Source organism: Lates calcarifer, linkage group LG9, assembly GCF_001640805.2.
Source record: "Lates calcarifer isolate ASB-BC8 linkage group LG9, TLL_Latcal_v3, whole genome shotgun sequence".
Lineage (NCBI taxonomy): Eukaryota > Metazoa > Chordata > Actinopteri > Centropomidae > Lates > Lates calcarifer.
In genome coordinates, this window is record NC_066841.1 from 22350112 (window position 1) to 22365288 (window position 15177).

General features: G+C 41.2%; 1 protein-coding gene across 1 annotated transcript in view; it reads right to left on the reverse strand.

Moving 5' to 3' along the window:
• The window catches only part of sptan1 (spectrin alpha, non-erythrocytic 1), a 43520-nt gene that overhangs the window by 24868 nt on the left and 3475 nt on the right, over window positions 1-15177 (reverse strand). The window contains 18 exon segments of the mRNA XM_018701902.2: window positions 38-255; window positions 365-487; window positions 696-939; window positions 1045-1226; window positions 2623-2827; window positions 2978-3058; window positions 3060-3134; window positions 3276-3353; window positions 4121-4231; window positions 4344-4481; window positions 5103-5204; window positions 5370-5505; window positions 6334-6488; window positions 6599-6743; window positions 9032-9312; window positions 9496-9636; window positions 10334-10459; window positions 11381-11620. Of these exon segments, the coding sequence (XP_018557418.1) occupies window positions 38-255; window positions 365-487; window positions 696-939; window positions 1045-1226; window positions 2623-2827; window positions 2978-3058; window positions 3060-3134; window positions 3276-3353; window positions 4121-4231; window positions 4344-4481; window positions 5103-5204; window positions 5370-5505; window positions 6334-6488; window positions 6599-6743; window positions 9032-9312; window positions 9496-9636; window positions 10334-10459; window positions 11381-11617 (2778 nt within the window). The 5' untranslated portion in view covers window positions 11618-11620.

Consider the following 15177-nt stretch of genomic DNA (forward strand, 5'->3'; position numbering starts at 1 on the left):
TGTGAATGTCTGGCTCACATTTCTTCCATTCATGTACCTCAGCAGAGTCTTCATCTTTGCCGTAGTCAGTGCTCCCTACGATGGGCTCCTTCTCCCTCATCCAAGACTCAGCCTCATTGGCATCAGCAAAGTACTGCTGGGCCTGCAATGAGTCCTCCAGGTCCTGTCTCCTCTGGGAGGCTTTAGCCTTCAGCATGTCCCAGCGTCCATGTAGCTCAGCTAGCTTAGCTTTCACATCCTCACCAGCAAAGTGCCCTGGGTACCACCAACATAAATGATCAGCATTTTCAATGTTGGGACGATATCTCACCTACTTAAAATGTCAAAGAAGAGACCAAGCAAGGCTTAGAATTTAAATGAATACCTTCCTCGACCATGGCCTCTCCTTTCAGGGTGACAGCCTTAATGCGAGGCTCATGACCAGTGATTTCAGCCTGAAGGGCCTGGTGCTTCTTCAGCAAGTTCTGGACACCAATCAGGTCTTTGCCTGAGGAAAATGCCAGAAAAAACACAGTTTTAGAACTTCACCAATCATCTGAAAAATGTGAGAATGTTATGCTTTGGCTGAAACTGAAGCCTCCTCTAAGTTCACAGCTTCATATAAACCAAACCTTTTGCAGGAGACTATGTATCATCGACAATACCCTTTCATTTTACAGTACTGTATAATTATACTGATTACATTAAGTTTTTACCTCTGTTGGTAGAGGCAGCTATGGGCTCTTTCTCACGGATCCAAGTCTCTTCATCCTCCACATCTCTGAACAGCTGCTGAAGCCTTAGAGAGTCGGACAGTTTCTGCTTGCGTGCAGCCATGGGCTCACGGAGGGCTTCATAACGGACAACCAAAGCCTCCTGTTTTTTGCGGATGTTGTCAGCATCAAAATGTCCAGCCTCCTGGAACTGGCGTGCCTGAATTGTTATGCCATCAATGCGATCCTAAAAGAGACATTCACAGAATACTTAATACAGTTACATCTATTGTGTACAAAACAACACATTAATGAGGCATGCTCTCATGATGGAAGGCCTAGCGTTGGGTACCTGGTGAGCAGCCACATCTGCCTCCAGCAGTGCATGTTTTTTCTGCAAGTTCTGGACACTGGTCAGGTCTTTTCCATAATCATCTGAAGCCAGGTGGCCCTCAACTTCATACAACCACAGCTCTATGTCCTCTACATTCCTGTTGAATTGCTGTTGCTGGTTGGCCTCGCGGAGCTTGATGCCTAAAATAAAATATGGTAGAAAACAAATTCACAATCAAAACAGCTCAGAGTGTTGTGTGAAATGACTCTCTTTTCATCCGTAATGGGTGCAGCAGTGCCCTTGTCTTGGTTCATTAATATTTAAATCATATGGAAATAATATTAATCCCTCTTAAAAAAGCCCTTCAATATTAATTTTATGCTAATGACACAAGTTTGTATGTCCCAGTTCCTTTGACTCATCTTCACTCTGCCTTTGGTGCTTTCCAGATACCACCTCTTGATTATAGACTATCCTTAAATACAGGAAGTGCATGGCATTCACTACATCTTCCTGTGTCTCTTGCCCCAATAAAACATTTTTTCTTGGTAATACAAATATATGACAGAAGACTGTCATTCAACATTCATATTCAAAATTTTACTCAATACTGCAAACTTGATGTTCTCTACAGGCTGTCTGTCTTTTCTAAACAGTGAAAATATGGTTCAGTCAGCTTTTATATCTTTATTTGTTTACAGAGACATTCTGTAACTGCAATGCTGCCTCATCATCACTTCAGTATTTGAACTCTACTTATCACAGTATGTTATGTTTATGGCTAATGACAAATTCCTTGCATATCACTGCCCAGTGTCACAAACATGTTTAGACCTACTTATCAACAAAATTTACATCTCAATGGTGGTTGCATGGCTTCCTCCTAAAAGTCAATGATCTGATGCAACTGTCAGGAGTTGACTCACAAAATCTTTGAACATTTGATGACTCATTAAACTTTTTTTGCTGCCTCACAGTACACACACACACTAACACAGTCTGACAGGCTGTAAACTTTACAACCAGGTCTGGTCTTAAAATGCAACAAAACTAACTGCGATGGAAATAAAAATGTGATAGAAACAAAGGACAGAGTGATACCAGACAGCACGAGGTAGGACAGTGCAACCCGTTTCTGTTTGCTGCTCTGGTGTCAAGTAAGTCTGCCTGCAGAAACTGGCAGACGATGCTGTCAACAGCTCGGCAGGAGAAACACTCAAGAAGGATACCGAAGGATTTCATAACTAAGCTATGACGTACTCCAGAAAATACAAGAACAAATTGTCAAATCTTCACATTAAACAGCTAAATCGATTTCACTGAAAAAAATTCTGAGCCCTAGTTAGTTGGTTGTTCTTGTTCTCAGGTCTCTCTTGAAAAAGAGATATTGATCTTGATAAGATAACCTTATTAAATACAATTACTTCATTAAATTGCTAACGTTAACTCTTTACTGACATACAGTATTAATGCTATTTTTGACTGAAAATTTCACACTTGATCATCATTTAAATCAGAACTTACACATACAAAGTACAAACTATAGTATCTTCAGTTTGAAAAACTGGTCAACCCATGCTTTACTTCATTCAATACCTTTGAGCTCAGTAGCCTCCAGCAGTTTCTTCCACTGAGAGCTGACCTCCTCCATGCGGCCAGCCACCTCAGTGGAGGCGTAATGCTTTCTATCCAGCAGCTCCTGGCCAGACTTCTGCAGAGCATCAATGCGGCTTTGGTTAGCTGATAGCTCAGCCTCAAAAGCCTGGTGTTTCTGCACCTTGCCCTGTAAGTTGGAGGGGTCCTGTTTTCAAGAGAGCAGAGGTGTAAAACGTGGAGGAGTGGACAAAAAGAAGAAGGAAGCATAACACATAACACTGGAATGTACGTATGTGCATTTCAAAATAAACTTTGATTAAAAATCTACAACACAACTCAACCTTTGATAAACTACCTTGTAAGCTTCATCAGTTGCGGTCTTCATCTTCTCGTTGATCCAACTCTTGAGCTCATCAGAATCCCTGAAGAACTGCTGGCAGGTGGAAAGAGTCCTCCAAAGCAGCACGACGAGACTGAGCACGCTCATGCAGAGCGTTGCGGCGGCTGAGAAGCTAAAGATGTGAAATGGAAATGTTACTTTTTTGAGTTCACACGAAGAGAAATTAAAAATCTTGCTATCTCCTTTAGCACTCAGTTCTCATGCTTGAGGTGGTTTCTACATTTGATTTAAGTACAGTGAGGGAGTTACTTACAGCATCTCTGCGGGTAGCCACATCGTCTTTGGCATAGTGGTTGTTCTGGATCAGTTTGGTAGCAAACTCATCCAGGGCCTGGGGATGTACAGGACAAAGAGATTAAGAGTGTATTCTGCTTCCATTCCATTTTCAAACTGTGCAATATCTGTATTCATTTTCTGTCTATGTATAAAGTCCTGTGTATATTTCTCTTCTGTTAATATTTTTTATTACATTGTCATGTTTATACTGCTGTGTATATTTTTTATAACCTTATCTTGTTTTTATCTTGCCCTTACTTGTATTTATGTCTTTCTATCTTTTTCCAATCACTTATGCTGCTGCAACAATGTAAATTTCCCCACTGTGGGACTAATAAAGGATTATGGTAAATGGACTGTACTTATATAGCGCTTTTCTAGTCTTTTCGACCACTCAAAGCGCTTTACACTACAGATCACATTCACCCCATTCACACACATTCATACAGCACATATTCTATATATTTAATGTGCTTTTTCTAAACACATTCACACACATTCACACACCGATGTGAAACACACACATCGGAGGCAATTTGGGGTTCAGTATCTTGCCCAAGGATACTTCGGCATGCAGACTGGAGGAGCCGGGAATCGAACCACCGACCTTCTGATATACACAGACTGCTCTACCTCCTAAGCCACAGCCGCCCCTTATTATATATTATCTGATCTTATCTTAACAACAGTACAAGTCTAGAGATAACTGCAATTTAAAATCTGGCTCTGACTGCACAACTTCCATGCAGCAGGAATGATATTCTTGCTTAAAGACTGAAGGGGAAATGTGAATCATGTAAGTGGACAACTACAGTAACTTACAGTGATCTTCTCTTCCTGGGCACTAAGTGACTTCTCAAAGTCTTCATGTTTCTTCAACAATGCCTCTACACTGTCCAGGGAGTCACCAAGGTCTTCATTCAGGAGGAAAGCCTACACAATGAAAATACATTAAGAACTGGCACATCATATCTACTAGCCAATATGCACCAGAGTAATTATTGCCAGAAGAAAGGTATTAATGTTTGCTGGTGTGTCAGACTACCTCTTGTTTACTCATCCAGTTGTCAACTTGCTCAGTATCCCTGTAGAAAAGCTGCAGGTCCATGCACTGCTCATACTGCTGCCTGCGAACCTCCCACAACTCCAGCAGAGACTCCTTCTCCTCAGCAAGGATGCCCAGCTACACACAACACACAATTTTAAACATGGTAACAGAGCTGTTGCGGTAAAGGAATTTCCTGTGTGGTGATTTAAGGTGGTACAACAGTATTAGTGCACATTACACATGTACTTGTGAGAGCAGAGGAAAATCTACCCTGCTTGTTTTATCACCAGTTGAGTAAAAAGAACGACAAGGAAGCAAAGGGATGGCCAACTAGCGAGAGAGCGAGAGAGAGAGAGAGCGAGAGAGAGAGCGAGAGAGAGAGAGAGAGAGAGAGAGAGAGAGAGAGAGAGAGAGAGAGAGACGCAAGCCATGAACAGTTGTTTCTTCACATCTCCGCCTGAACACCAGGAGGGTCAGGACAAATCCCAGTTGGCTGCCACATCAGTGTCAAAAAAATCAGTGACCCTGTCAGTCTCTTTTCTGTTCCTGTCTGTTGCCTGTTGTTAGGGCTGCACAAGAGAATGTGCTGCTTGCATGTTCTGGGAGTGGGCTTACAGACCAATGGTCAATGTGCATATGCAGCTGGCTTGTCAATGGGGTGGCATTGCAATATTGTGCTTGTCACTGGTAAAGATACAGTACAATAAAATCACACAAAATAATAACAGTACAATCTGGAAGTTGTCACATTCCTACCTTCTCCTTGACCTCTTCAGAGGCATAGTGCCCTGTATTGAGCAAGGCCTGGCCAGCTTCATCAGTGGCTCTAAAACTGTCTTCATGGGCATCAATCTCTCCCTGAAACGCATGAAAGAAAAACACTTAAAACTACATTGCTTCTTTTTAGGTGTCAAATAAATGTTGTATTATGTTTTGAATTAAGCTTTTAAACTTAAATGGTCATCAAATTGAAAGATGTAATTACCTGACCTCATTAGGTCTGGGACATATAGATGATTTTACCTTGTGTTCCTGATGGCGATCTAGTAGAGCCTCAGCTCCAGCCACATCATTGGCCAGTTCATCAGCATTGATCAAGGCCTTCATCTCTGTAACCCAGCTGGTCAGATCCCTGAAGTCAGCAGTGAATCGCTGCAGCCTAAAAGACATTGTAACAAGAGGGGTGGAGTGAGTGAACATCTGTGGAGAGATCTTAAACAAGAGTGACATTCAGAGGCAGCCATATATGCCCTGTGTACTGTCACTAAGATAATATCTGCCTGTGGAAGTGCATCTGTCACATTTTACAAGGATTAGCATTGCTTCTGATGATTACATTTTTAAAATAAATAAAATATGCAGCAACTAAGTGTATATATACTAGTGTATAGTATAACTGGGAAAAAAACTTCATTAGCTCTTTTTCTTTCTTCTTATACTGTGAATATACTAGGGGTGCACAATTATGACCAAAATGGTGGTAATGATTATTTTGATCAATATTGAGAACCCAATTATTTTTCACAATTCATCATTGATTTGAGGGACAAAATATTTTTATTAAGAGCACTGCTTTCACTTCTATGCTGTGCTACACTCCTGCTAATTTAAGACTGGACCTTATTCACAATTCATATCCTAGAAGCAAAATATAAATAAAATTGTACCAAAAATATATTTACATTTATTTTTTACATAGGACAAAGAAAAGCAGCAAATCTTTTTTAAAAAAAAAGCAACGGTGGGGAAAACTTGGAAATAAATTCAATAATTTGATTATTAAAACAATTACCAGTCAATCTTCTGTTGGCTGACTAACCAGTTAATCAATCAAGTGCATCATTCACATGATACATGACTTATGTTTAAAAGATGTTTGCTTTAGAGAATGTGTGCCCCATGAATCATGATGACTGAATTGCATATTTGATATAGTAACAATGATGTGGATCAGCAGACAGTACAGTCACAGTATATGGCATTTTACCGGTAGGAGTCATTCAGGCGAGCATGGCGCTCAGCAGCCAGAGTGCGAATCTGTTCCCAGTTAGTGATGAGTTCGTCCTTCTTCAGGTGAATCTGGGTGGCATTTTGGGGATGTGTCTGCTGCAGGCGCTCTGCATCACCACCTAGTGTGTTGACCTAATTTAAAGAGCAGAAAAAGGGGGTACAGGACATTAGAACATCAAGGTTTTAGTTTCATGGCTGCTTTGTATTTGTGCTGACATTTTGTAGAGCAGCAAATGTCCTGCCTTATCTTCTAGAGCAGCAAGGTCTCTCTCCAGACCCTCATGTTTACGCAGCAGAGCCTGCACACTGGCCAGATCACGACCAAAGTCATCAGAGGCCATCAGCTGCTCCTTCTCCTTGATCCAACTGATGGTCTCATCCACATCCCTGTTGTCAGAATGAAAACACATATCCTGTCAATATCATCAATTAAACAAAGTAATTCATCATAGACACATCAGTGTTCTTTTACAGCAGCAGGCGTGGTGCTTTGGTGGGATCAGTGAAGTAATCCAAGAGCTTGTATGACAGGCACATAGGAGTCAAATGAGACAGGCCGAGCCGTTAAATCGTTGAATATGTCTAGTTTGAGTGAATATCAACAGTAAACTAAAGTTGACCATCAGACTCTGCACAAACGAGTAAGATGTCATTTCAAGCATGGAGTGCACAATGTCTGATGTGATGTGTTGCATATGTTGTATTACTTCCTGTGTCCATTGTGTGGCACTAGAGAACACACAGGCAGCATGATGCTGTTTATCCAGGGTAGACCAGACTGTGAAAATTTCATTTATGTCAAATGATGATCAGCAGGATGCTGGCAGACACAGCAGTGCAGTTCTGTGACCATCAGACACTACACAAACAAGAGTGGTGCAGGAATGAGTTCTGACCTGGAAATAAGTTAGTATTTTAGCACTTCCAGTCCTCTCATCCCAAAGTCAACAGGTTTTTTTAATCAGTTTTTGGTTAGATACAGTGGTGGAAAAAAAATTTCAGACACCCCATGCATTTGTGAAATATTGCATTAAGAATCACTCTTAGATCTTCAAGTGCAATTTCTTTTAGTACAGTCACAGCCAAAATACTGAACAAATCCTAAAAAAGCCATTAAAACTTAAAATTGATTGGTTCCATAAAAATACATAAGAAATTTTGAGTATTGGGTCATTTTGGTATCAGTGATCCACTAATGAAGGTCATGCTTTTTATTAGAAGACATTTTTTGTTGCTGTGCTTTGTGTCTATATAAAGCCAACACATTTTAAAGTTCGTCAGAGACAAAAATGCCTAAAACAAGGAACCTAATGCAGGAAACACGCCTGAAGATACAGATTCTCAGTGAGGAAGGGTACAGCTGCTGCCAGATAGCCAGGAAGTGCAGATGCAGTCCTTCAGCAGTTGGATACACTCTGCAGAAATACAAACGAACCAACAGATTGGAAGACAAACCAAGATCTGGGCGTCCAAGGGTTTCTTCAGCAAGAAATGACCACATCCTGATCCTGATGTGCAGGGAGAACCTCCCAATGACATCACAGGAGCTTCAGCAGCAGTGGTCAAACCAAACTGGTGTCCAGTGTTCCACCCGCACTGTATGTGGCCGACTTTTAGATCATGGCTTAAGGTCCTACAAGGCTGCCAAGAAGCCCCTGATCAATGAGAGACAGAGGTTAGCCCGGCGTCGTTGGGCCCAAGCACACAAGAACTGGACAGCCAGGAACTGGAAGAAGATTCTGTGGTCAGATGAGTCCAGCTTCCAGCTTTATCCTCCTCCTGATAATGTGAGGGTCCGCAGAAGGCCAGGCCAAGCTTTATCTCCAGCATGTACAGTACCAACTGTCAAGCATGGTGGAGGCAGTATCATGGTTTGGGGAGGCATGAGTCATCTCACTGTCTGTGATGGCACATTGAACTCTGCCAAGTATTGTGCCATTCTCAAAACCCACATGCTCCCTTCTGCTCTTGCACTGTTCCTTTTTCAACAAGATAATGACCCTTGCCACACATCACGGGCCAGGAGAACTTGGCTGCAGGAGCTCTGTATCCAGGTCTTAGAGTGGCCAGCTCAATCCCCGGACATGAGCCCCATTGAAAATCTGTGGTGGATTATCAAAAGGTCTGTTTCAAAGCGTAAACCAAAGAATTTAGAAGAATTAAAAGCGCATCAAACATCAAAATTCACCATGGTAAGTGGAAGTTGATCTGATTAACTTTGTAGGAAGAAATGGCAAAAACTGCACCAAAACTGCAAAATACATTCAAAATTGCTGACTTGCAGTTTGGTTTAGGGTTGTAAGTCTTGGGATATTAAATGTTCCTACCAAATTTCGCACTCGTAGGTGAACCTGACCGAGAGATACTGAAATTTTGTAGGGGGTGCTATTGAGCATTTTACCACACCGATGCACAAGACCCATAAAAGACCCATAAAATCTGTAAATGTTCACCATGTCTGATGCATGTGCAGTTTTGTTGCATTTTCAAGAATGTTAAGCCCCACAAAAAAGAAATTCATTTGTCTGCAAAATAATCATAAACATGACAATTTCAATATTTCTAATAAAAACACACAGAATTTAGCTAGCTGTAACACTGCACATAATTACAGCACACATACACACACACACACACATACACACACACAATGTAAAAGGGGTCCACATGTTTACCTGTTGAAACGCTGCACCTCAGCAGCCCCAAACAGCTTGCCCTGCCTCTGCTGTGCCAGGCCCTTCAGACGCTGCCAGGCGGCATTGACCTCATCCTGCTTGCGAACTATGAGCTCAGCCTCAGGATGGGTCTCCTGTATCAGTTTGGCTGCCAGTTGATTCACCTCATTCACACGCTCCTCATGGGCTGCCAGGTCTGTCTGAAACTCTTCAAATTTCTTCTGCAGGAGCTCCACATGCTCCAGGTCCTGGCCCAGCTCCTCAGAGGTGGCCATGGCCTCCTACAGAGGGAAGCAGAAGAGCAACAATGAGGCCATCATTGTAACTTTTTTTGGTAACTACTGAAGTCAAACTTCTATACCGTTATGTCTTCAGAAACTACAGAAATGGCTTACTAATCAATCCATTGATTCATTAAGTTATAATAATAATATATTGAATAATAGAATTTTTCAGAATCTAACCTTATCACTGATCCAGTCCAGGGCATCTTCACACTCACGCAGGTACTGGACCAGTTTCTGCGCCTGTAGAAGACGCATGCCTTTTTCCTTGGTTCTTTGCAGCAGGAGGTCCCATAGGCGATGCAGTTCCTCCAGACGAGTCTATTGCACACAGGAGAGGTGAGAGGATTTTAGCAGATGTCAGTAGAAAGACAAGAGGTAGGTCAAGGATTTAAGAAATGGAAAAAAAAAACAAACTGCTGAGCAAATTTCTCCAGCATAAAACAAGCTATCACTGTAGTTTTCCTTTGTATTTAATGAGAGCTCTCCTCTGAATCTGTATCTAAAATAGAAAAGTGAGTCCAAGTATTTTGAAGATACTTATTATATTAGGATATCTGTTTAAAAATACCAGCTGGAAACAAAAAGATTTCTACAAGCACCACTCCTTGTGAGCTAAACACAATACACAAGTCAGCCCATTCCCTTACAACAGAACAAGAAAGGAAAGCTGTTTAAGAGGAGCTGGATCAGGAGGAATTTTCACAGCACTCAGGAGTCACACAGCAGTTCAACACCGACTTGTATATACTCAGCCATATTGACACATGTAACTATGGGTCTCTGTTGTGTCCGGTAAGGCGTGAAGGACTGAATCAGATGGAGGGTGTTAACAGACGGCAAGACATTGAGAAAGCAAAACCAAATGAGGTTTATGTGCGTTTCTATGCACCCTTAGATTCTGTTTGCTCCTTAATAATGCAGTCTGACTGTCAGCACATCCATGGATACACAGAATGTTATTGTACACTGATACCATGTATTAAACTGACTGCATCTTCATCACTGTGTGCCTTACTCGAATGGTCTCAGAGGCGAAGTGGCCCTCGCTGATCATAAGGTTTCCAGTCTCGTCCAGTTTAATAATGGCCCCAGCATTGGCCTGAACTTCAGCTTCAAAGGCCTGATGTTTCTGTAGCTTACCCTGTGTAGAAGAAGACATATGGGACAAGTAGTAAGCAAGTAAGTAAGAGTAGAACGATAGCAAAGATACTGACAACTTGAAAGCTTTAAATGACTGAATTTTCATTAAAGGCCAAACTGTCTCTAGTGCAAAGCACACTGCTTATTATCACATCACCATATCACCATGAGGTCAAAGAGTGTCAGAGTAGTGGGCAGAATTTGTAACCCACAGGCCAATTTCATACTGTTTTTTGTGTTCTGACCTACTTAACATCTGTGAATTAAACTCCAAAAACCTGTCATACAATAAATAAACAAATAAATCTACTAATCTTCCTCAAACAATGTTCCAGCACTGTAAAGGTCCCTCTGGCCTCAAAACACAATGTTACCCCATGAGATCGTGATGTGCCATATGATCAGAGCTGATAGCACATATATTTTGGTTCATTCTCATCCATTTGAGTATTGGACATTTTAGCCTCCTAGATCAGGCCCTGTTCAAGGTGGGAATGTTGCACTTTTATTCCACCTTGCTGTCCTGTACAAAAAGTACAGGGACAGAATGGTGGGGGGCATTGTTGTTCCATGTTTACATCAGCAACAGAGGTGGTCACAGAGCTGAATCGATGTCTGTGTATAGGGAAGAGCCAGCATAGCAGACAGACACCAACTGATGCCAACACTGCTGTGTTAAACAGCATGCCATCTAAAAATCACACACTGTGGGGGCACTATGTCAGCTTTGTTTGGTTCAGTGTAAACAAGCAAAGATGGCATAACAAAGGGTATTCTTAACAACAACATAGTGAAATCTCATCAGTGAACTGGGCTATAGAGGAGACCCTACTGGATCAGGTCTTTGTTCCCCAGAACTGAGTGGACACATGAAGACCTCTAATTCAAATATACAGAGACATATAAAACTAAGCTGACAGACCTGCAAGTTAGAGGGGTCCTTGTAGTTCTCATCAGAGGCAATCTGCAGCTTCTCCTGGATCCACTTCTCCAACTCATCAGCGTCACGGCGGAAGAACTGGAAGCGGTAAGAGTCTTCCAGCTTCTGCCGGCGCATGATTGACAGCTCCTTGAAACGCCGGTAGCGGTCCAGCACCTGCTGCCGGCGCTCCTGAATGTCCTCAGCTGTCTCCAGCACTTTGACCCCTGCGGTGTCCATCTTCTAGAAAAATCAAAAAAACAAACAAACAAACAAAAAAAAAAACAATACCTTACACTCAGCTCTGAGTAGAAAAGCAGCTAAATTAAATCTAAAACAAATTGATCAGGGTAGAAGTTTGACATTTTACCTTCTCAGGCCAATCAAATACTGTCATATGGGTAACAGTGACTAAAAAAAGGGAATATTCAGACAAGCTATCCAGTCTTTACAGTGCAGCTGTGCTCAGTTGAATAGGTTTGTGTATAACTCATGTCCAAACAGATACTGCGACAGCAACGTAGGCTCATCTTGAAGATATTAAACTCAATATTCCCTTTTTCCTTATTACAATTTACAGTCACAAATCATCCAATGCATAGATGCTACTTTAGCTGCAGATCAGTCATGATCATCAAACAAAAATTGTGACAGGTAAAACCATTAATGGCTTAACAGTTTCTGTGTGTGTTTCTTTCTATCTCAGTCTTTCATCAATATAAAACTATTTTCAATTAGTATAGAAACTCAGGGGAAAATCTCCAGGATCCCTTCTCGACTTCTGTCGACAGAAACTTGGCTTGGAACTATGAGGCAGCGTATAACAAACAAGGCTGTTTGCTGAAAACAAACCCTCCCATCCTGTCCCAAGCTGTGCAACCAAGGGGCCAGCAGCTGAAATAGTAAAATGCCAAACAGGGGTGGGCACGGAAATTCCCCATGCATGCGAACAGTAACCAGGCTTCAGTATACAATGGGATCGCTGCAGTCAGCTTCTCTGTCCACTGTGTCTCTGGCCCCATGGCCAGTGTAGCCTCAGACTGCAGTCAATGCCTTGCCAATATAACCCTGTTGAACCATGACAAAACATGATCTTAACTGACATCGACAGCACTTTAGTTTCTAGAAGTCAAGTGATCAACAGGGTGTGGGCAACACAGTCTGAAGAGCAGAGCTGAAACCCATTCAGAAATTACCAGTGAACCAATTAAGCTGTGATTACAGGTAGTTTTACAAGACTGAAACTTTGTTTTTAACCATACATGGATTCAGTCAGTTTAACATATAAGATAACTTATGAACACAGAGGTGGTGAATGGCAGACAAAAATAACAAATACAAAAATTAGACTGAAACCTCCACCAAATTTAGCACCATAAATCAGAATATATTCTTTGTTTATGTGCCAGAGTCTGCCCATCAACAGAGACAAAGAGGAAGAGAGAGAAGATAGATATTGATCTGTCTAAACAAACCAAGGTCAACTGGACCCTGAGCACAATAGCTGACAGCCCAGCTGAGTGCAGGGTGAGGGTTTCTGTTGATGTTGCAGACAGTGATACAAAAAGTGATGGATAGATGTGAGACAGTCTCTTCATCCATGTGTACACTGAATGGGAGGATTAGTGGAGTCAGCATTGTAGTTGAAGTGGGCTTTTTATCCAGAGCCAACACACAGACATTTTTTGGTCCCAAGAGGTGCCATTACCCTTGCAGACAAGAAGGTATCCCAGTGAGCCCACACATACATACATACATACATATACATATACATATACATATACACACACACACACACACACACACACACACACACAAAACATAGTATCACTGTGTAGACTGTAAGCAGATTACCAACATCAACCCACTCCCTAGAAAAGTGACTGTCCAGAAAGCTGGTGGGTGCCCTTCCCCCATCCAGAAGCCTGCCCCAGAGAGCTTAAATCATTTCAGGGATTTGAATGACCTCAGCGTCATTCTACACAGTGATGTCAGCAAAAGGGGACACACAAATGTAACTGGCTCTTCCATTAACTTAAACATCACAGGATGAGTGATTTCTTTCATGCATATACCACACAAGTCCCACTGTACCATCTATTACCAGGTTGAAACCAGGGATGAACTAAGGGAAGACTAAATAAACAGACTTTGTTTGGTGTTTATTTCCCTGTGGTTACTTATCAAATTAAGATAGTAATTAATAACAGCATATACAACTCCCACTTACATTTTTTTTTAATTTTCCTCAATCTGTTACAATTATTATTATTTTCTTAAAATACTTTTTGTCATCTGCATAGTGACAAAAGACTTATTTTCTGTCCACAGCTATTTAGTCTCAATTTGTATGAATTATATAAATAAACATAAGTAAATGTTGATTTGCTTTAACATCACATAATCTAAGACACCTAATGTCACCTGGTGTGAATTTCAAACACGCAGTGACTCAGCAAATTTTTTACAGCCGTATGCACAGCTCCAGACTAACTTTCTCCACTCGTAGCGCTGGTACTCCTTACCGAAAACTTTAGGAGCATCAGAGCAAATATTAAGAGCTTGACTTAAATCGACATTCAATGCAACACATTCATATTGGTCAGTGTTGATATTGAGTTGGGCCGCCAAATAAAGCAATGATACAGGAAACATTGGACCTAACCGGGCCATATTTGCAAGTTGCCTTGGTGCTCCTAGTTATAAAATTTTGTTGTACTTTCTTCACAAAATGTGACCAAAAGGTTACAGTCTGGAGCCCTGAGGTAACATTCTATCAACTCAACGTTTGGTTCAATATAAAGTTTTATTATAATTGCAATAGAACTGGTTGGCTTTGACTGAATGTCTAAAAAACAAGATAAAATTAGTGTCAGAGCAGGGCTGCTAACAGCTCTCCAACGCCCCTTTACACAGCACTGCAACTGCTGATAGCACTTCCTCCCTTCTTGTAACAGTAGATAACAGCTTTCCCTTTTCACCTAACAGCTGCCTCTATGGGTTTTCTGCACTCCCCCTCAAACACCCACACACACTGATATCAGGAAGCAGTACTGCCAACTTCTTTTATATGGATAGCTAGTCATATAATCTTTACTCTGGTCATCACCCTTTCAAAGTCCAATTATCCACTTTTTCAGGCAAAAAAACAAAAATGCAATGCTATTGGAACTACATACACCTTTCTCTATTTAGAAATGATGCACAAAAAGTGGATAATTGTACTTTCACTTAGCAACTCCCAGTTACTAAAGTGAACCATCTGTTGTGAACAAGGGTCATACTGACGCCATATTAGGAGGACTGAATGGAATTTGCAGGAAGTGGGTGAGGCTCATGAAACTGGGCAAGTCTATTTCTCTGACAGAGGAGAGAGGATGAGGCCAATGATGTAACAGCGACAACACGTCTTTTCCTTTTCCTCAAACTGAACTGCGCATCTGAAGAACTCTTTTCAAGTTATAAAGGGTAACATATAGGTTACAATAACTACAAATAGAAAAATCCCAAATTTGAAGCAACCATATTTACTCTGCAATCTTTTAGCAGCTTGTAGCCCTTAGGAGCCAACTGCAAGCCTTAACAGAAAATCCATAATGGAAATCTAATTATCAGAATCTACAGTAAAAGTTATACAAACCAATACTAATGAGAAGAGTCAAATACTATAATATAATAATATAATACTAAATATAATATTTGCTGAGTCTTGGCCAGCAAAGGCTGAGGGAACCTAACGTCTACTCAAGCTAGTCTTTTACTGCTTTAAAGAGGCTCGTAACAAGCAAACATAAAGTAAA